Source organism: Vipera berus (genome assembly GCF_964194415.1).
Source record: "Vipera berus genome assembly, chromosome: 3".
Classification (NCBI taxonomy): domain Eukaryota; kingdom Metazoa; phylum Chordata; class Lepidosauria; order Squamata; family Viperidae; genus Vipera; species Vipera berus.
Genome location: NC_138204.1, coordinates 38,597,936 through 38,621,215, shown reverse-complemented (window position 1 = coordinate 38,621,215; position 23,280 = coordinate 38,597,936). Strand labels below are relative to the sequence as shown.

General features: G+C 38.4%; 1 protein-coding gene across 2 annotated transcripts in view; it reads right to left on the bottom strand.

Moving 5' to 3' along the window:
- Positions 1-22,860, bottom strand: part of SLC16A1 (solute carrier family 16 member 1) — a 32,450-nt gene extending 9,590 nt beyond the window's left edge. Inside the window, exons 1-2 of one of the 2 annotated variants that reach the window (XM_081324495.1) lie at positions 22,777-22,860; positions 783-1,032 (exon numbers count right to left, since the gene is read on the bottom strand). In XM_081324495.1, coding sequence (XP_081180621.1) covers positions 783-999 — 217 coding nt within the window. In that variant the 5' untranslated portion in view covers positions 1,000-1,032; positions 22,777-22,860. Of the gene's footprint in view, positions 1-782; positions 1,033-9,789; positions 9,950-22,776 lie in introns of those variants that run through there. The other variant, XM_081324496.1, reaches the window with a different exon arrangement.
- Between the last annotated feature and the right edge of the window lie 420 nt (positions 22,861-23,280).

The window sequence follows — 23,280 nt, the reverse complement described above, 5'->3', positions numbered from 1 at the left end:
AATGGATTCTCACATTAAAATATAAGGAAAACATTTTAGAGTATATATTACCTGAAGTAGTTATAGAACACATTATTAGCAAAAATGATAGCAAATATGTTGATAACATATACTTCCACTATAGTTACAAAAAAGCAGTGTATAAATAAGCACATAACATAATACAAACCATATTTCCTAGTACCCAAATTCTTTTTAAGCTGTTATTTAATCTTATTTATTTACTATGTGTTTGCCTGTAATTAGGAAAGCAGAACATTTATTTTCCTTCATTATTGAAGCAAGTTGTGCACTTAACTTTAAGTACTTAAGTACTTTGACATATCGAGAATGTCAAAAAGGCCACCTTAGAGGCTTGCCCACCATGCAACCCATTAAGCAGTAGTATGAGTCCACTGATTTTTTTTATAAAAAGTAGCAAATTTAAAGTCACAATCCCTAGTTTTAGCACTTCTTTAGCTCCGTTAGCCAAGGAACAGCTGATTGATATACAGTTTTTGAGGCCCACAAAGATTTATAATTTATTAATGTGACCCTTTCCCTTCAACAAATTGTACAAGCCTGCAGTAGAGATTTAAGAACCATTCAAATAATTCCTTGGAAAGGTATTATTTATATTTCTGCAAACTAAATAGACTGGCCTATTTTTTCCCTCTTTGGGTACTATAGGAATATTTAAATTTACCTACAGATCTATTAATAACTTTTTTCTCCAATTAAAGCATGAGATTATTATTGAAATTACACAGTAAAAATGCCATCCATGTGGTTTGCACACTTACCCCCCGCGTACATAACTGCCAACATAATAGAAGAGATCCAAGAAACTTTGCTGCTTGATGCGTCAAAGATGATTTCGATCTCCTTAAAAAATACTGTAATGGATTTGGGGAATGCATACGAAAACCCAATAGAAATAAAGGCACCAACAACCACAGCCCAACCCCATCCTCCTTCAGGTGGCGTGTATCCTACTGGACCTCCAATTGCTGGCGGCATCTTGACTGAAGTAATTCAGCAGGTATTTAAAATCTATAAAGAAAACATGACAGTATTTCTTTCAGAAAATATGTCAATAATCACTTAGGGAAACATTGTTGAATTTTGCTTCTAATACTGTTAAGACCACATAATGAATCACCAAGTTATAGACAAGATTGGGATATAAAGTTATTATAAGAGTAAGACTAACTCTTCCTGAGCTTATAAATTTCATTTCTCTGTTTAGACAGTTAAGTATATTTAGTGTTGTCCCAATTCTAAATTGCATTTCAGTTAATCTCAACTAGTTTGTGGGGAAAAAATACTTTAAACTTGATCTGTTTCCATCAGCAGCATAGTCAAAGTTCAGAAAATGTATCTTTAAAATGCCAAGATTACCAAACATAACCTGTCTGAATGCCAAACTTTTAAAAAAATTCCTGTTATATTTCAGATTAGTTTGTATTATAACCTTAATTGTTTTTATGCTTCTTTTTCAGGCATCTATGAACCAAAGCTACGTCAAATTCAATCATCCCTATCTCTTCAACTATCTCTGGAATGCACATCAAATAATCCTTTCCATAATAAGCTTGGAATGCATTCACAAAATAGATTCTCCTCCAGGAAAACTGGCAATTTGAACATGCACTAAAAGGATTAATTGATTTCTCCCTACTAGCACTGTTGTATAATTCATACTTCAATATAGTAATAAGTACTCATAGCTTGAAGGATGAATCAATTTAAAATAACGATCTCCAACTTCTTTGTTATATATAAAATATTTTTTAAAGAGAATCAAATTCTAACCATGACTAATTCCCATACTGTAACCATGGTATTTTTAAATCTTAAAAGAATTAGGGTCAGGTGATCTATCTTCTTTGAAGTGTAACCATATCTTAATTCCTGGCTCAGGTATCCACTGACTTTTAGAGTTGGTAGGCACATTTTGAACTCTAAGAATATGTTAAGAGTACTCTATAAAAATTGTAACATAATCAGTTACAAAATACTGATCTACCAATTTTACATCATCATTTCCTCATCCCGCTATATTTATTTGTCTTTCTTTTTGGTTACATTTTTAAAATACTGAAGTGCACCTTCCCAACATTTTCATATCATACAGAAGTGATACTAAAAATGCAATAAAAGCAGGTATACATCATCTGAGAGAATGAGGAGCCCAAAGGAGAACACATGTCTCTGGCTGCTGTGTTGCCTCACTATTTCAGTCTGCTTGGGCAAAGGCTGCAGAGAAGCGTCCCATACTCTCATTATACATGCAGTTTTCAACTGGCAAAGTGCTTTATTCATGGACTGAATTAAAAGGCAGTTCTTAGGAATCACCAATATGTTTAGTTTCAGATAGACCACAATTTTGCAACCTGATTAACTCTTGAGGCTATTAATAAAACAATCGGAAGCCTTTAAGGAAAGCTTGAATCGAGTTCCCTTATTAAAGTCCATCAAAGGAAAACTGGCAAACTTCGCAGGTCTTTGTGTTTCACATATTGATTTACTTTTCAGTCAAAGCACTTTAAAAAAAAACCAGCCAATTAGAGTTTCTGGTGTATATATAAACTTTTACTTAGCTATGATACAGAGACAAAAGAAATAAATTTGTATGATAAATTGGATACAAAATGTCAAAGAAACAATTACAATACAATAATGGAAATAAGTATGGATTAAATCTATAAAATTTACACCAAGTTATAAATTAAAGAAAAGTTGGTACAAAATGGTAACATAGGCAAAACATACAGCAACAACTGCTGCAAGTGTCATGAAACAGAACAGAACATTCTATCATACATGCTGGACATGTAAAAAACAAAAAGCCAAAAGTACTGAATAGCATAGTGCAAAAATCTTGGAAATGAAATAATAATAACCACAAATTTTTCTTCTAGGTAGGAATTAACAAAAAATATATATAATTATAATTTCATGTCACAAAATCAGCTGACAACTAGAGAGAGGTTTATGTTATGTCACCAAAAAATCTTGCAGAGGAAAATCTTTGTCCCAAAATTTAATTTTAAAAAATGGACTAAGGTACAAAATCTGTCAGGGAGAAATGGAGTAACAAATCCACAAATTACCACAAAAAGGAAATGCACAATTTTACTTAAGATGAAATACAGGTGAAACTTGGAAAATTAGAATATCGTGCAAAAGTTCATTTATTTCAGTAATGCAACTTAAAAGGAGAAACTAATATATGATAGACTCATTACATGCAAAGCAAGATAGTTCAAGCCGTGATTTGTCATAATTGTGATGATTATAGCGTACAGCTCATGAAAACCCCAAATCCACAATCTCAGAAAATTAGAATATTACATGCAATCAATAAAACAAGGAGTGTACATAGAACAATATCGGACCTCTGAAAAGTATAAGCATGCATATGTACTCAGTACTTGGTTTGGGCCCCTTTTGCAGCAATTACTGCCTCAATGCGGTGTGGCATGGAAGCTATCAGCCTGTGGCACTGCTGAGGTGTTATGGAAGACCAGGATGCTTCAATAGTGGCCTTCAGCTCTTCTGCATTGTTCGGTCTCATGTCTCTCATCTTTCTCTTGGCAATGCCCCATAGATTCTCTATGGGGTTCAGGTCAGGTGAGTTTGCTGGCCAATCAAGCACAATAATCCCACGGTCATTGAACCAGGTTTTGGTGCTTTTGGCAGTGTGGGCAGGTGCCAAGTCCTGCTGGAAAATGAAGTCAGCATCCCCATAAAGCTCATCTGTGGAAGGAAGCATGAAGTGCTCCAAAATCTGGTATATGGCTGCATTGACCCTGGACTTAATGAAGCACAGTGGACCAACACCAGCAGATGACATGGCTCCCCAAATCAACACAGACTGTGGAAACTTCACACTGGACTTCAAGCATCTTGCAATGTGTGCCTCTCCATTCTTCCTCCAGACTCTGGGTCCTTGGTTTCCAAATGAGATGCAAAAGTTGCTCTCATCAGAAAAGAAGACTTTGGGCCACTGAGCAACAGAACAGCTCTGTTTTTCTTTAGCCCAGGTAAGACGCTTCTGACGTTGTTGTTCAGGAGCGGCTTGACAAGAGGAATACGACATTTGAAGCCCATGTCCAGAATCTGTCTGTGTGTGGTGGCTCTTGATGCACTGACTCCAGCCTCAGTCCACTCCTTGTGAAAGTCCCCAACACCTTTGAATGGCCTTTTCCTGACAATCCTCTCCAGGCTGCGGTCATCCCTGCTGCTTGTGCACCTTTTTCTTCCACACTTTTCCCTTCCACATAACTTTCTATTAATGTGCTTTGATACAGCACTTGGGGAACATCCAACTTCTTTTGCAATTACCTTTTGAGGCTTTCCCTCCTTATGGAGGGTGTCAGTGATGATTTTCTGCACAACTGTCAGGTCAGCAGTCTTCCCCATGATTGAGATTCCTACTGAACCAGACTGAGAGACCATTTAAAGGCTCAGGAACCCTTTGCAGGTGTTATGGCTTAATTAGCTGATTAGAGTGGGACACTTTGAGCCTAGAATATTGCACCTTTTCACAATATTCTAATTTTCTGAGATTGTGGATTTGGGGTTTTCATGAGCTGTACGCCATAATCATCACAATTATGACAAATCACGGCTTGAACTATCTTGCTTTGCATGTAATGAGTCTATCTCATATATTAGTTTCCCCTTTTAAGTTGCATTACTGAAATAAATGAACTTTTGCACAATACTCTAATTTTTCGAGTTTCACCTGTAATACTGAATCACTGCCCAAAAATTTTGTGGCTCATCAGAATGCTACCATATATAAATATATTTTCTCAGAACTTAGTTCTGCTAAGTGATATCCTATTTGATTTTATGTTTCCTGATTAAAACCATCACTTAACACATAGCTGTCATACACAGACCAAATCACACTAATATTGACAAATATGAGTGGACACAAATTGAGGAAACTGTTTTGTTTTGGATCTGTAACAAAACCATTGGATCTTGGAAGCTCTGCCAAGTCAGACACAGATTAACTGGAACACTTTGATTATTTCAGATTTCAGAAGAAACAGATATAATACAGATTCAGTTACTGTGTTTCCCCGAAAATAAGACCTTGTCTTATATATTTTTGGTCACCAAAATAAGCACCAGGACTTATTTTCAGGGTAGGTCTTATTTTTTGCAATCGCAACGGAGCAGGAGGCGAGGCGGGGGTGGGTGGGTGGGGTGGAGGATGAAGCGATGCACCAGTGCCGTGGCCACTAAGCAAAGCAGTGGGGGTTGGAGGACGAAACAAGGCAGGGGGCGGAGCTGCCCCATGGGACCCGCAAAGGCTGACAGAGGGCCCTGCAGCCAGGCCATCAAAGTGCTGACAACTACTTGGACTTGCGGTGACGGCTCCAGCAGCCCCATGCAGGATCACCGGCCCATTTCTTCTTCTTACTTGCTGCCCCAATGAAGCAGGAGGCTGACCGATGCACTGATGCCGCGGCCACTAAGTGACGCAGTGGGGTGGTGGTGGAGGATGAACCCTAACACTAACCTCCATCCCAGGGCAACCACATTCCTTCACTAACCTCCTTTCCAGCTCTGTTCTCCGTGTGCAGAGCGACCAAAGAAGTTTGTGGGACTAAAAATAAAAAGATCAATCCGACCTTCCAACTTCTCGTGAAAAAAAAAAGATCTCGCTAAGCTAGAATGTCTGATTGAACCTTTTTTTTTACTGGTAGTCCCACAGGCTTCTTTTGTTGCAGTGGTGGAGAACGAGCTGGAAAGCAGATTAGTGAAGGGATGCTTTGGGAAACGAAGGAAGTGAGGGGTGACAGGGAAGGGGCTGCTCCAGCTGCTACCACCTCACCATACACATATACGTATGCCTTTTAAGAAGTATTTAGTATTAATACATTATCTAAACTCTGCAGCTATTGCTATATTAAAATGAATGACAGCCACAACCAAATTCTGCTAATTCAGCAAAAGAAAACAATTCCAGAGGCAGCACACTGATGTGATGTGTATCCAAAACTGTAATTTGACTTTTCGGTCCTGGAATTAACAGCAATACAGCACTCTGTCTCTAAGCAGCAGATAAATTAGAATATAAGAAAATGTGTTCTATGCAAACTGCTATAATCAAGATTAGTTCCTGAACTAATTAACTGAAATTTAAATCAGATGATACTGCATATATTTTATATCATATATATATATATATATATATATATATATATATATATATATATATATATATATATATATATATATATATATATATATATATATATATATATATATCATACACACACACACACACATACACACACACACAATCTTATGCCTTAATTTTGAAATATTTCCTGTTCTTTTCCAATATAAAAGGAAAAGATTCAGTTAATCAGCCTGATACACAGACAAAGTTATTCCAAAGTCAATTGTGCAATTTCCAGCTGACTGGAAAACACTGCTGCTACGTGTCAGACGTGCTTGGCAGCTGAATTTACAACTGTCAGCTCTGTATAGGAATTAAACACATTATACATATATATTTATAGTAATTAACTGATTAATCAAAATGATGCAGCAAAAATCCTATTCCTTACTAGACTGAAAATTAGTTGCCAGAGACAAGATATTGGCAGAAAAAGAATGTGGCTGAATGAATTCTATTCAGGTAACGAGAAATACTGTATGTAACCTGGTGGCAGACTGAACACAGACACAGCTCCTAATCAGTGTTGAGGAAAAGCCTGGTTAGATTTGTTCCTCATGTTAAACCATAGTTTAAATCAATGTGAAGGAACTATAGCAAATTTTGGCACTTACATATTTTACCCTTTCTCATCTTGGCTAAAAAGAGTTAGAATAATTTTCTTTCTGTTTAAGCCTGGTTTCTCTTTGTAGTCTGAATAAATTGTCATTAACATTACAATGACTACTTTCAAATAAAGAAGCTTTAAAATATGAGTGGATAAATGTAACTTTGATGCTAAACAAGCATGTAGTTTCTTTGATTTTGGCTTTGCACAATGTGAAATAGTCTAGCATGTTTGGATTGCGTTAAACTATGGCTTATTTTAAACAATGGATGAAACTAGCAATTGTTAAAGTTCCTCAAGATAGATGCAGAAACTTGCAGCATCACAAGAACACGTGTTAATAATAACAACCAATGGATAAAAATGCCAAATCCAGTCTAAAAATTTGGCTACAATGTAACAAACCATAAGAAAAACTGACTCTCAGTGACTATGGACAGTTACTCCTAGCAACTCTGCCCCAAAACAGTTTGTTGTAGTGCTTCTTTAACTTCTTTTAAATGGCAGCTTCAAATCTTAGAAGTTTAAACAAAAATAATTGTGCAGCAAGTATAATTGTTCACTTTTTGTTGCTACATGTTTAACACTTAGGGATAAAACAGAATCAGAGAAAAGTTCACTCCCCAGTACTTCTTTCCTGCACTGGATTATATATCAGGTGCATAATTCCATAAAATCTCTCCTACCGATGCCATGACTCTTCACCAGTAATGCCAAGAATTTACTTGAGTCCCAGCTCTGTTCTTCCCTGAGCTTTTCCCAATCAAAAAGATAAAAGCTAAACAAAACCTTGGAATGTTGCACTTGAAGGTTTAACCATACTTCCCTCACTCAGCCTTTTAGACTTTTAAAATCTGATTCCAGATGTGCCAGGAGCAAACTAAGCCAAGTGTTTGAAAGAGACATTACGATAAAAGGTAACAATAGGAAATGCAAAGTTAATGCTTCACTTCAACTTGGAGCACAATTAAGTGAACTTTTTCCCAGAATGTAAGTGTAAATCAAAAGGCAATATAATAAATAGGTATCATCAGTAAATTCTCTAGTTTCCTTTTGAAGTCTTTTAGTACAGCCAGTCCTCAACAATACTTGTCATTTAGAGACCATTTGAAGTTATGGCAGACTCTCCCAACACTTCTTAAGACTCAGTCCTGAAGTTACAGCTAGTGCAGTAGCTCTGTAGCCACTTGCTCCTATGACCAACCACAGGAACCTCCCTATCTTCCCCCCATTTACTCCACTGGGCCTCATAACCTGCTCCTCATCGTGCATCACCCATTGTACACTCAATATTCATTCCATGGGGCTGTGGAATGCTGGGGTGCTCATGTTAAGAAAGCAAAGTGAGCCATGCTATTATTGCGCCAGGTAGCATAATCCCAGAATTGGCTGTCACTGTCCAAGTCACTGAATTGTGACCACTTGGAAAATGGTGGCTGTTTGCGGAATTTCACATGTGGCCCAGCAACAAAGCTTCCCTAACCTGAGCTCTAGAGTTCTTAGAAAGGTAAGTGACATGGGGTAAAGAGAAGGTGTGGGACCAAGTGAAGTGCAAAACAGGCTCGAGGCCTGCAAGGACTTTGACAGTGGCCCGCGGGCCAGATGCATCACACGGCCACACCCACACCAGCTCCGCAAAGGCAAAAAATGTCACGATACATCATGTGACCTGATCGAGTGTAACACTCATGCCCTATACCATTTCAGACAAGTGACTGAATTGTTATGTGATTGCAATTCAGGTACTTGATGACCAGCTTGCAATTACAATACATAGTCTTCCACAATCACTTGAACGCCATTTACAACCTTCACTGCTGGCTTCCAATAAGAAAAGTCAATGCTGCAGCTGTAATCACATGGAATTTACCTAATGACAGCAACTACTACAGAACTGCTGTAGTCCTCTCATAGAACCCCAGCTGAGGAAAGTTGAATTAAAATATTAACAATTAGCACAAATAAAATAAATCCCCAAATAAACAGTCATACTGGGCTCTGAGCTATATCAATTTGCATGTTATCTGTTTTCCTATATTTGGAAGCAATTTGTGTTCCCTGCCTTCTTTTCCATATTTTGTTCTTCAACATTATCGTCAATATTACTATTGGTTGTGTATTTATATCATATACTTTAGCCAATTAATAGATATGGAAGTTAGAAAAAACCCAATTATGCTGCCCATCTTGACTGGTAATAATGTTAGCTTTTTCTTTGCAGAACTGTTCTATCAATTAGTAATGAAATGTCTGCAAGAAAAACAACCAAAGAAAGAGCACCTAAATTTGGAGGACATTCCTTCTGAAATACAAATAATTCAACATAGCTGATGTTTAATTTCTTCATTTCTTCCTACATCTTAACATCCTGTAACAATATTTTACTGACCTCATTTTTAGGCTACATAACTTTCATCCCCTTTTGCCTCTAATATACCAATACACATTTAGCTTAAACTAGATACATTCTCTGGGGCAGGTTGTGTCTGTGTAGAAACTGGGGAGTACCAGCTCCTGTGATTGACAAAATCCCCAATCCTTCAAAATGAGATTAAGGTAGGCAAAAGAATGCCCTCTAGATAAAACTGCTAATGGGGATTTATTTAGTGGATTTGAAGAAGGCAATTATTTGGGCCCTATGCCAATGAAATCCCATGCAGGAAAACTGTGATCACTGACAATGAGTGTGATACTAACAATACTCCTGTAGCAGATCTGAATTTTTTCTAATCTGCCTATCTAACGCAGCCTCAATAATACAGGTTGTACAATTGAGGCTACATTAGATCATTCGTTCAGTGACCATTCAGTTACAATAATGTTGAATAAGTGAGACTCACAATTGGGGAAGCCAGATTCACTTAACAACCACAGTGATTCACTTAAAAATTGTGCCAAGAAAGGTTGTAAAATGGGGCAAAACTCACTTAACAACTATCTCACTTAACAATAGAAACTCTGGGCTCAATTGTGATCGTAAATCGTTGAGGATTACCTGTATTAAGTTGCCAGTCAAATAGCTATAATAACTGTGAAGATAGCATGATATTCTGAAACAGGATGTCTTGAAAAATGCCATGGGTGTCTCTCATCTTCACAGAATGCACAGTATGAATTACCTGTGTGTTGAGCAGCTTATCTTGCTCATCACCTTGGATAGTGTTGGAAAATGTGGTCACTCCTCAATGCTATAGCTGTTTTGAAATTAGAAAAAGGACTTCACTTGCCTATTGTTAAACTCTTAAGAAAATCACTGAATGTATGAAGCACTGTAACTGGAGTATATACTAGTGACTTAATTCCTGTTGTGGTCAGGAACTTCTTATATGCTTTTTACCAATATGAATAGCTCTTTTCCCTCCTGTGTTTGGTCCCCCTCTGAAAGCACTTTGAACTGCCCTAATGATTTATACAGGAATTTGTTACAACACTGTCTGCCCTGCAAGTCTACACTCTAGTGTTTTCCAGGCCAGTCACACTGTCATAATTTCCAGATGGCTGTCAGGCAGAGTTGACTTGGAACAGGACCACGATTTGGAAATAATTTGCCTACCCCATTAGACTAGATTCTGTGTTCATATGATCCCTGAGTGGCACTGTGCCTTTCAAACTGTCTATGCTGGTATTGGATGACCTTGTTAGAATTGTCTATTATTGGAGGGACCATTATAGCATTCTGTAATGAAAGTAGTACTTAATGCATGATTTCAATGTTATGATCATATCCTGTAAGAATGTCTAGAACCAACCCAAAGCATAATCCTCAAAAAAGCAAATCAGACAAGAAAGTGGTAAAAAGGAAAAGGCATTCAGATACCAAACAGGAAATGTAACAAATTAGATCAGACATTAAGAGCTCAGATGCCTGTACACTAAATGCTTAAGTATGGGGAACAAATAGAGAGAACTTGAGGGCAGTATGATATTGTTACTACTACTGAAACTTTGTGGGATGGAATTCTTGACTGAAATCATAGAAAAATGGACCAAGAAAACTACAGACCAATCAGCTTGACATCAATATCTGGGAAAATCCTGGAAAAGGTAATCAAGCAGAGGACTAATGGGCACCTAGAAATGAACAAGATGATTAAGAGAAGCCAGCATGGGTTTATTAAGAACAGGTCATGCTAAACAAAACTTATTGCCTTCTTCAATGAAGTGACTAAATTAGTATACTGAGGAAATGTTGTAGATATAGTATACTTAGAATTCAGTAAGGCCACAGCCTACTTCTTGGTAAGATGTGGGATAGACAGTACTATTACCATATGGATCTGCTGTTGGCTGTCCAACTGCAGTCAGCATGTGGTCCTCAATGGAGCTATATCTATGTACTGGGAGCATGCAATGGAGTATCTCAAAGTTCTGTCTTGGGCCACAATTTCATAAATGATCTAGATGAAAAAATTGAAAGGATGCTCTTCAAATTTGCAGATGACACAAAGCTGGGAGGAAATTGGTAACATTTTGGAAGTTACAAGATTCGGAAGGATCTTAATTGACCTGAGCAATGTGTCCTATCAAGAAAGATGCAGTTCAGTAGCCAGAAAAGTAAGGTTCTGCACTTAGGCAAGAAAAACAGATTCACAAGTACAGGATAGGCACACCTGGATCAACAGCAGTGCCTGTGAAAGGGATCTAGTGTCCTGATGGACAATTGTTTTAAGTATGAGTCAGCAATATGATGCAGCTACCAAAAAAAAGCCAATACAGTCCTACACTATATCAAGACAGGGACACATCAAGTTCACAGAAGTGATGCCACTCTATACCACACTGGCAAGGCTGCATTTGGAATTCTACCTCCAGTTCTGGTCCCTACAATACAAAAGTGATAATGAAAACCTCAAGAGTGTAAAAGCAATGATAAAGGGCTTGGAAGCTAAATCCTATGCAGAATTGCTAAAGAAACTAAGTATGTTTAGCTTAACAAAGAGAAGGCGGCGGGGGGGGGGGAGAGACATGATAGCATTCTTCCAATACCTAAAGGACCGGAAGAAGGCATGAATTTATTCTCCATAGTACCTGAGGGTAGGACAAGAAGCAATGGGTGGAAGCTCATCAGAGGGAGATCCAATCTGGAAATGAGAAATTTCCTTACAGTAAGAACTACTAAACAATAGTTTTTGCCTCCCAGAATTGTAGGTGTTCAATCACTAGAGGTTTTCAAGAAAAGATTGGACAACCATTTGTCCAAGATATGATGACTCCTGCCTTGTCCAGATGTGGCTGGACTAAAAATTCTTCAAGCTCCTTTATACTCCTATGATTCCATGAATCATATAGATTTCAATAGGAATATCCAGATCTATTTTATTAAGAGCTCTTCAAGGTGAAGTCCCTTTGAAAATTGTGAATCTCTTCCTTCCAGGATTTCTGAAACTCAGACTGCTTTTTATTATATTAGCTCTGCTGTTGGTTGACTATTTATGTCTAAGAGCTCCTTGCATTTCTTTCTTGGCCTCCTCACAATCTCTCACATTGCAACAGCTTCCGTTTCTTTCTGTTAATGGTGATTTCTCATGTAAACTTGCTTTGTTGTAACCTGCCCATTGCTAGCTAGGTTCATACAAAAAAGCATCCCTGAGGACACTGAATCATTGCTGAGATTGTTTTCTTTTCTAGAAGGCAGAGCAAAAGACTGAAGAAAGCGAAGAGACGGGAGAAATCTTAACCCTTTTTCTATTTTTCTATTGGTGTATATCTAGTGATCAGGAAAAATCCCAAAATGTTACAAACTGATGTGTGCAATTTCTCAATTTCTGGATAAAATGAGGGAACACATTGTAGCTGGAATATCAATCTTGTTTATAGCCAGGTTACAACTAAACTAAATAAAAAGGGGAAAAAATCAAGAGTTTATTGTCCTACACCCCTCCCCAAGTTCTATTGCAAAGTCAGGGCCTCTTTACATTTCATATTTGTTATCAGGAAGTGACAAATACTAAAATTATTTATTATATGTTGTCATACTACAAGGTTTGTGAGCAGTGTCTTCTTTTTAATTAAGTGATTGGGTATTTCCTATGCAACACAGGTATATTTTTATTGTGTCATGCATTGTTACTAGATGCTCTGAGAAGAGTATTGCATAAATGAGTGATAATAGAGTAAATCAGTAAGCTTAAATCCTTCCTTATTGGATTTCAGCAATGGAAGAGTTACCAAAAATTGATGTTAGAAGACATCTATTTTTTTTAAGGAAGGATTTAAGGATATAAATAGGCCCATTTTGTTTTATCTCAAGCTATAAAATCCAGTGGAGTCAGTTGAATGTTCCAAATTGGATAGGCAGCATAATGGTAGGAACTGCATTATGACATTACACTAAATGTTTACAATATATCAACTTAGCAGTATCAGACCTAATAGTAACCATAATTACAAACATTTTTCAGTAACAAATTTACCGTATTTTCCGGTGTATAAGACGACTTTTTAACCCATGAAAATCATCTCAAAAGTTGGGGGGTCGTCTTATACGCCCAGTCGTCTTATACGCCGGAAAATAGTACATAAATCAATCGAGCGCCCCCATTCTTGCAAAGCAATTTCAAGCCTCCTTAGTCCAGTCCCCCCTCCAACGTGACTCTCCCTTCCCACCCCCAAGAGCCTCTCAGCCCCTTCCCCTCCCCCTTGCAAACGCAAGACCCCGGGAGCTCTTGCATCTATTCCAAAGGGTGGGTGGAAGGAAAAGCCCCTTTCGGCTCCGGCTTGGCTGTAAGTCAGCGAGCCCGGGAAGGTACGCCCTCCCCTCTCACTGTGGAGGAAGCAGGGCAGGCTGGCGTCTGGCGGGAGCCGGCAGGACAGTCCTGCGCACACACACGCTCCCCGGCTCCTAAGGAGTCCTCAGGGAGCCGTGGCAGGCGCCTCACGCTCTTCCCTCTTGAGGCGGCATCGGCGGAGCCGCCCGGCGTCGGGCGGGAGCCGGCAGGGCAGTCCTGCACACACGCGCGCTCCCCAGCTGCTAAGGAGTGCTCGGGGAGCCGTGGCAGGCACCTCACGCCCTTCCCTCTTGAGGCGGCACCGGCGAAGCCGTCCGGCATCAGGCGGGAGCCGGCAGGGCAGTCCTGCGCACGCGCGCGCTCCCCGGCTGTTAAGGAGTCCTCGGGGAGCCGTGGCAGGCATCTCACGCCCTTCGCTCTCGAGGCGGCACCGGCGGAGCTGTCCGGCGTCAGGCGGAAACCGGCAGGGCTTTGCATCATCTGCATCAGACGGGTCTGAATCGGGCTTGTGTTGGACACTTGGCAACTGGCATGTAAGTATTTTCCGGCATATAAGACGAAAAATCTTGAAAATCATCTCAAAAGTTGGGGGGTCGTCTTATACGCCCAGTCGTCTTATACGCCGGAAAATACGGTACCTTCCCACTGTAAAACAGGTATTTTTGTATTAACAAAATAATTACCAACTTTTGCTACCCAAAATTAATTTACAATGAATGCCTTTTACAATGTCTTTTATCAGTCCATGTGCACTTTATGCAACGGTGTCACCATGCTTTCTACTAAATACTAAAAAAAAAGCATTCAAGACTTCAGATAATTGGATCAATTAAAAAAAACCCTGAAAGGTAAATAACAGAAGAAAATTCTTAATAAGAATGCTAATATGCTTTTCTAAAAAATGAAACAAATAGCTTATCACTGCCATGTTTTTTTCTAATCCTATGTATTTCCATCTTACATTTTTCCCCACCCAGACATACTGTAAATATGTAACTTTACATTTATATTAAATTCTATTTTATTCATTTCACACACGCTATTCAAGTCTCCCTCAAAAGTTTTATATCTCTTCTCTAAGTAGCCATCTCTTCCAGTTTAGTGTCACCAACAAATGTGTAAACATACCATCAACAACTTCAATCCAAATTACTGCCAAAAATGCTAAACAGCAGAGAGGTTGGGACTGGCAATTGAGAATCCATGATTTGAGCAAAGATGCATATAGGTGGGAGTTACATAGCTATGGCCAACTCTCAGAATTTCCAATATCCAATTAGTCTTGCACTTTCTGAAAATTTTGAGTCCAGGTCCATTCATCTGAAGGCCATCTAGTTTGGGGAAAGCTGCTTTAACAGTAATGGCAGGATCTAAATGTATCTTATTAATAAAATAAAGAGTAAACATGAAGTATGTTTAGAGCAGCAAACAAACTAATCTGGGCCACATTATAAAGAAGTCACATAAATCAATTCTCTCATGCTACCAAAATTAACATTCAAAGTTATATCAAAAGCAAGTTAACTGAAATAGGATAAATAGGATAAAGAAAGCCAGTCTGGTCTGGTGGTTGAGGCTTCTAGTTTCCAATTAGCCATGACCAATCTCTCTCACTCTCTCTCAGCCTAACTCATCTCACAGAGTTGTTGTGGGGAAAATAGGAGAAGAAAGTTGTGTTGAATATGTTCGCTGCCTTGATTTATTGTAAAAATAATAAAGGTAAGATACATATTAAATAAATCAATACAACAACTGATAGTGTGCATTTCTGATTTGGATAAATTCCAAATCAAATACTGATTTAAATAAATAACAGCATGTAACAATAGTAATAGAGATTATATCTTTAAAAAATCCTTTTAAGGTATTGTAACAAATTTCCAATAAAATGGTTATGACAATAAGAATAAAAGCACTAATCATTTCAGACAAACATCTCAGAGAGTAAGATTGTTTTGACGTTATAAAATGCCAGGAGGATGGGAGCTGCACATACCTCCATGGGGAGAAAATTCTGTGTGAATTTAGTTTTATTTTAAAAACAAAATTCTAAATCTTGTCTATCTAAAGCTTATATATTTGTATGAAAAATACATGGTAATAAGTCTCAAAACTCATTATTTATTTAGTTGTGTAATGGTAAAAATAATGTAGAATCATCTTTTAAACTGATTCTACTTATCTGCTATAATGACTGTATAGCTTGGTTTTAATTAGAACTGACAGTGTTTATCTCTCAAGTAGCAGAATCAGCATACAGCATTCACATCCTTCCACACAAATGTCCCGTGGTTTACAGATGATAAGATAGTAGAATATCAACATATGTTTAATCAAGAGATTTCTCTATCCAATAAGGTCTGAATTCCAATAGTTCAAACTGAACACTGGTTCAATTCATTATGGCCAGTTCCAGGATTATTGGTCATTCATTTTGATTTTAAGAAACTTTGAAATTAGGCTTTCCAATCGGGGAATTTAGTCTCCTTTGTAGAAGTAAAATGCACAAAATGACGGTCTCAAATTCAGAACATTAATAGACATCATCTAAATACAATAGTTACAGGTAGTCCTCAACTTACAACCACAATTGCGACCATAATTTGTTCCTAAATGAGACATTTGTTAAAATGAATTTTGCCTCCATTTTACAACCTTTCTTGCCCCAGCTGTTAAGTGAATCACTGCAGTTATTGACATGGTTGTTAAATGAATCTGGCTTCCCCATTAACTGCTTGTCAGGAGGTCACAAAAGGTGATCACCATGACCCCAGAGGATTGCAACCGTCATAAATATGAATCAGTTGCCAAGCAGCTGAATTTTGATCATGTGACTACAGGGATGTTACAATGGTTGTAAGGGTAAAAAATGGTCATAAGCCACTTTTTTCAGTGCCATTGTACAGTTGCAAGAAAAAGTATGTGAACCCTTTGGGATTACGTGGAGTTTTGCATGAATTGGCCATAAAATGCGCTCTAAACGTCATGTAAGTCACAACAATAGAAAAACACAGTCTGCTTAAAATAACACTACACGAACATTAGCTGTCATGTTTTAATTGAACATAAAATGGAAACATTCACAGTGCAGGGTGGAAAAAGTATGTGAACCTTTGGACTTAATAACTGGTTGACCCTCCTTTGGCAGCAATAACCTTAACCGTTTCCTGTAGTTGCAGATCAGACCTGCACAATGATCTGGAGTAATTTTGGACCACTCCTCTTCACAAAACTGTTTCAGTGTAGCAATATTCTTGGGATGTCTGGTGTGAATCACTCTCTTAAGGTCATGCCACAGCATTTCAATCGGGTTGAGGTCAGGACTCTGACTGGGCCACTCCAGAAGGCGTATTCTGTTCTGTTGAAGCCATTGTTTTGTTGAATTACTTGTATGCTTTGGGTCACTGTCCTGTTGCATCACCCATCCTCTGCGGAGCTTCAGTTGGCGGACAGATGGTCGTACGTTTTCCTGCAAAATGTCCTGATAAACTCTGGAATTCATTTTCCCATCAATGACAACAATCCGTCCAGGCCCTGAGGCAGCAAAGCAGCCCCAAACCATGATACTCCCTCCGCCATGTTTTACAGTGGGGATGAGGTTTTGATGTTGGTGTGCTGTGCCTTTTTTTCTCCACACATAGTGTTGTGTGTTTTTCCCAAACAACTCAATTTTGGTTTCATCTGTCCACAGTATATTTTGCCAGTAGTGCTGTGGAACATCCAGGTGCTCTTTTGCAAACTTCAAACGTGCTGCAATATTTTTTTTTTTTGGACAGCAATGGCTTCCTCCGTGGTGTCCTCCCATGTACTCCATTCTTGTTTAATGTTTTCCTTATTGTAGACGTGTCAACAAAAATGTTAGCATGTGCCAGACATTTCTGTAGGTCTTTAGCTGACATTCTAGGATTCTTCTTTACCTCATTAAGCATTATGCGCTGTGCTCTTGCAGTCATTTTTACAGGACAACCACGCCTAGAGAGAGTAGCAACAGTGCTAAACTTTCTCCATTTGTAGACAGTCTGTCTTACCGTGGACACATGAACATCAAGGCTTTTGGAGATACTTTGGTAACCCTTTCCAGCTTCATGCAAGTCAACAATTCTTGATCGTAGGTCTTCTGAGAGCTCTTTTCTGCGAGGCATGGTTCACATCAGACAGTGCTTCCTGAGACCAGTAAACCCAAAACAGGTGTGTGTTTTTAAAGGGCAGGACAGCTGTCAGCAACACATCTAATATCATCACACTGATTGGAGTCAAGGTTGGCTCACTCCTGGCTCCAAGTAGCTCTTGGAGAAGTCATTAGGCTAGGGGTTCACATACTTTTTCCACCCTGCACTTTGAATGTTTCCATCTTATGTTCAATTAAAACATGACAACAGCTGTTTGTGTAGTATTATTTTAAGCAGACTGTGTTTTTCTATTGTTGTGACTTACATGACGTTTAGAGCGCATTTTATGGCCAATTCATGCAAAACTCCATGTAATCCCAAAGGGTTCACATACTTTTTCTTGCAACTGTAACTTCAAATGGTCATTAAATGTACTGTTGTAAGTCGAGGACTACCTGTACTACATTGCAGAGTATAACCTAAATATTGTATACTTGAGTATACTTAAATAAAATATGAATGGAAATGAAAAACAGGCAAATATATAAAAGATTTTTAATAGCAGTATTCAATAGTGAATACTGAAACAATGATTTGTCAAGTCTACACTGCAAAATAACTCACGAAACAGCAAACCTGCTCACTTAATATGATTCTGTGATCTAGTCTTGTGCTAATAATTATTCACAAACATTCCTTACAGCCCTCAAATTAGTTATGAAACATGAGATTGAGAAACAGGAAGCAAATAGAACAGAGGCATACATCACAGAAATCTTGAGCAGGATTATAAAGAATTTTTAGAATGCAGGGCCTAATTATCAGGTCCCATCCGGAGAACTGTGCAGATTTGAATTTATGAAGACAAAATTCAATGTACTTAAGTTAAATCAGTGTATCTTTGCTGCACATTGGCTCAGAAATAAGAGTACTGTACAACAGCAGTTCCAGTAGAAGTGAATAGGAAAAGAACTTGTAGAGTTCTTCACTGTCTCCTCATCTTTTCCAATGTATTAGTATTGCAAAGGAACTATTCAGAATATACCCCTTACATTTCCTGAACTGTCTCTCTGATCTAAATAATTCTTATAGTATTCTTCCACAATAGTGCTAATTATGAAAGACCCAGGTACTGTAGCTTTTTTGAACTGATTCACCAAATGTTAACTGCCAAATGTATTTGCAATGTTTGGGGGGAAAATTACCAGAAAAGCAGCATGAGAATTAATCTCTTGCTCTTTTCACTCCTTGCACTCACATTAGTTAAGAAAATGATGAAATATTCATGTATCTCCGACATGTTAAGTTCTGTACACATTGTATTTGGGAGTACACTTGATTTTTTCTTCTTCAGAAAGGGAGGCATCTTATTAAAGAACAATGAACATCCCCCTATAAAACTGATCCTAATTCTTAATTTCTAGTTACTACTCTCTTATGCCTGATCACTATAGACATTTTATTTAAATTTTCTAACAATGTTTTGCATAAAGTGAAACATTTGCTTCCACTAATGCACAGCTATCAGCTATTACAACTAAACTATTTAGACTCAATGAATTAGTATAACTGCAAAATGCAGCATTATGATGGGGAGAATACAGAATTAAAACTATGACTCTGAGATGTAAAGTGTGCACATACAGAAAATATGCAGTGATTTTTTCCCCCAGGGCAATATGGAACAAAAGCAGGGAAATTATATGACGAACACTGAAATCAACACCCATTTTTTATCACAAATTCCAAATAACTTTGCCAAATATTGCAAAATAATTGCCAGGGAATTAAAGTTTTTATGATATTACCAACAATAATGCAAATAAACCAGAAATAGTCTTTTGTTTTAAGACCTGCGGGTATTTCACATACAAAAGAAAGTATACACACCCTTAAAAGATGATTCAAAAATCCAAGGTAACATGTAATTCAGATTCAATCCTATATTGAGTTAGAATGACTTAGAGCAGGCCTCACTACTAAAAGCTACACCTGATTTGCATATACTCTGTAAAAGTGCAGTCCAATATATATTTACATTACTCCTCTTTGAAGCAAACTTAGTGTCTGATGATTTCATAGATACCCATTTAGTTTTCTTGAGAATTTATAAGTGGTTTGACTTGAACTGAAGTAATATTGTGACTTACAATGAAAACCAAAACATTTTTTTTGCAGAAGCCACCAAGTTATAAACAATACTAAGAAGTAGATGAAAGCTTATAAAAGCCGAGTAAAGTAAATCTGCTTTTTTCTTTACGGTTCATCATTTCTCCCCAAAATATTGTCCTTATTAGATAAATGATACTAAATAGTGTAACCTAATAGTATAGATACCTGAAATTTGTAAAAAAAACTGCCAGATTCAAGTATTATGCAATTTTAATACTTGTGTTTTCATATTTGAAAATTTCATTTCCTTCCTGATCTAAAAATGGCATTGCTACTCCTTTCTAAGATGTTTTTGATCATAGAAAATGCACAGCAAGCATTCACTAATACATGTGGAGAAAGAAGAGTATATGCCTTTTTTTATTGAAAAGTTTTACAGTACATTTTATTTTTAACAAAACAAAACCCCTCCCAACCCCCTCCCCTCTTCCCAACCCTCCCCAACACCTCCCTCCCTCCCCCTCCCTCCCTCCCCGACTTCCCAGAGCTAAATACAAGGTATAAAAGTACAAACAATAATAGTCTACCATATGCAAACAATTAAATCTATCGCACTTTAACTCTTATAAAATATGACATTTCTTAAGTGCTAAAATCTGTGATGATTTATAATATGCAGTTATTTTGTCTTATTTCCAAATATAAGCCTCCACATAAGGATATTTATTTTACAGTATTCCATTTTGTCATGCTACTGTAGATATAGTTTTCCTCCAATTAAATCCTCGGTTACTATAGAAGAAAAATCTAGTCAAGACCTGCTGAAAGAAAACAACTTATAAGTAAACATATTGTGTGTATGCAACATACACTATCACATTTGTATAATTTTTAAAATAAGTACTGAAGATCTAAATCAGGCATGTCAAACTGCCGGCCCACAAGCCGGATACGTCACGCCCATCGCACTGGCAGCAATGGGAAAAAGTCATGACATGCCTGATCTAAATACAAGACCTCTTGCCTAGAATAATTATAATCTATAATGGCTAAATATTGCTCTAAAGAGTATCAAAAATTAACACTGACAAAAAGCAATTTTATTCACTGTAATCCCAGCAACTTTTTTCCAGTGACACTTCATAAATAATTCTATTTGTAACTGATCAGTTATTTTTTTTTATAGAAGAGCTTCAACTCAACTGTAGCTACAACCGTGTCATACATAAGTGATGGTTGTAAAACTACAAAGTTGTTAATCATAACACAAAAGTGCACACCTGCATTAACAATACACATACTATTCACAAAAACAATTTCCTTTTCTGAGTTGAACAAGGAAGAATGATAGAATTGGAAAACTAATCTAATACCTAAAATGAAAATTCCCATACTTTTGCAAATGTATTATCCTTTAATACCTTGCTTAAAACATTTCAGATGGAAATCCCAGAAAGACATAGTTGTTTCATTATATAGAACTGAGGCTTACATAGACTCCAGATTAGGCAAATTACCTACATATCTATTTTGAAATCTATTTCAATACTGGGAATTCAAATATTAGATTGTTGCAATATAGTTAGGACTGTAACTGAAAATCTTGATTTGTAAAAAAAAACCAGGAAGCTTAGAATGTAACGTTATTTATTCAGAGTTTTAACTAAAGAGCATACTCGGGATTAAAGAATATATAAGAGTATAATTGTTTCTATACTGAAGTTCGTTTCAGCATCTTGTATATTAGCACTCTTTAAAGCTCATTGTTAAAAAAGAAAGTAAAAACAGTAAGAGTTCCTTTCCCCCATCCATTTTGTGTCCTTTTTCCCAAGAGAAAGACACAGATTTACTCCCATAAATTTTGTTTTCCAAGATTAGACACAATGAATTCAAAAAGCAATGTTTGTTTGAACCAAATTTTGTGAATTGTGCTAGTACCTAGTACCGGTAAGAATTTCATTCACCCCTTATCGCAAGTACTATTATACCTCTACATTCCACACTATGTAAACTTTAGTGCTGCTTCACACACACTGCTCATTAACCTGATGGATACATTACTTCCATTTATTGTCTCATATTACCTTAATGCTAGTAAGATGAAAGCAGCACACTTAGCAAATTTCTGAGTTATGAAACATCAAGCACTTTAATTACACATAAAACCTCTAAAGGATGAATTGGAAGAATGGGACCCTAGAATACTTCAGAACAATATACTAACACAAAACAATTCCAGTATTTTAAAAAATGAGAAATCATCTGGCACCTTTATATGGGAAATGAATTATTTAAGTACTGAGAGGCACACATGCAGCAAGGAAATCGCTGAGCGTGTAACTTAAAGCGGCTTGCAAACCCACAAGATTCGTGCACGGACGAACCCTACCCAACCGAAGCTTTTTTGAAACGAGCATTCGTTCACCCCATAAATCCAAAACCTACTTAACTGGATTTATAAGCAGAAGAGGAACCCGATCTTCCCCAGGGCCACCATTATCATGATTAGAAGTAATCAGGGATGAAGTGGCCCAATCCTAAATATGGGTTCAGCCCAGCCATGAAAAAGCATCTCACGATCATTAAAGGAATGTTCCCAACGGCCCTCGAGGCACGATGGCCGCCCATCCCGGGCCTCCGCGTCTGCTGACCTTATTAGTAAATCGCCGGGAAAACGGGCGATTTATTTAAACGGTGGCTAAGGGGCCCAAACCCGCCTCCCACAGCCCTTACCGGCCATCCCCTCCCCTATTGGCCCTCTCCCCCCTCCCCAATTTTATTTCTCCATCCTCCTCCATCTCCCTTCCTTGTTCTACCCTCCGAAGAGCCAAAGAGGGGATCCCAAGTCCCTCATGGGAGAAATCCCCACCGCCTTTGGGGCTTCCTTCCCGTTCCTTCTGGTCCTCTGCTGCCACGTGGAGCTGAATAGGATCCTTCAGGAGAATCTGGGACTCTCCATGCAAACCGGCGAGGCCAGCCCACCCGGCCACCCGCCACCCGCCACCCGCCAAGCCAAGCCAAGCCAAGCCATACCTGTTGCACTCAGCGACCCAGACACGCGGCGGTTCTCCCCTCTAGTCGCTCTCCAGCCCTCGACTCGCACGCGCTCCCGCCCCCTCACGCACTATAACGGGCTGAAGAGGGCGGAGCTCAGCCGTGAAAGGGCGGGCTTCTTTGGGCCCGGAGACTGACGGAGCAGCCACTTTCCTATTCCCCCCCCCCCCGCTTTCCGCAGTGGGTTCGGCTCCCATTGGAGAGGCACCGTGGAGGAGACGCGGGAAGCAAACTCATCGAGAGGCCAAGGAGGACGACGCTTTCCGCACGTAGCTAGGGGAGCGAGAGGAGTTGGCGATCCTTTGGTCAGAAGCGGAAAGCCAGCCGCCTAAGAAGAGGGGGGCATCCCTACTTCTTTTCCCGTGTCACTCTCGGCAAATATCCTTCCAAATTACTTTGCACAGGACCCGTGCTTCATTAAATTCTGACCTCCGACTCGACGCTTACACAGCGTTTCATGGTTTTCTCAGAATCACCTTTAGC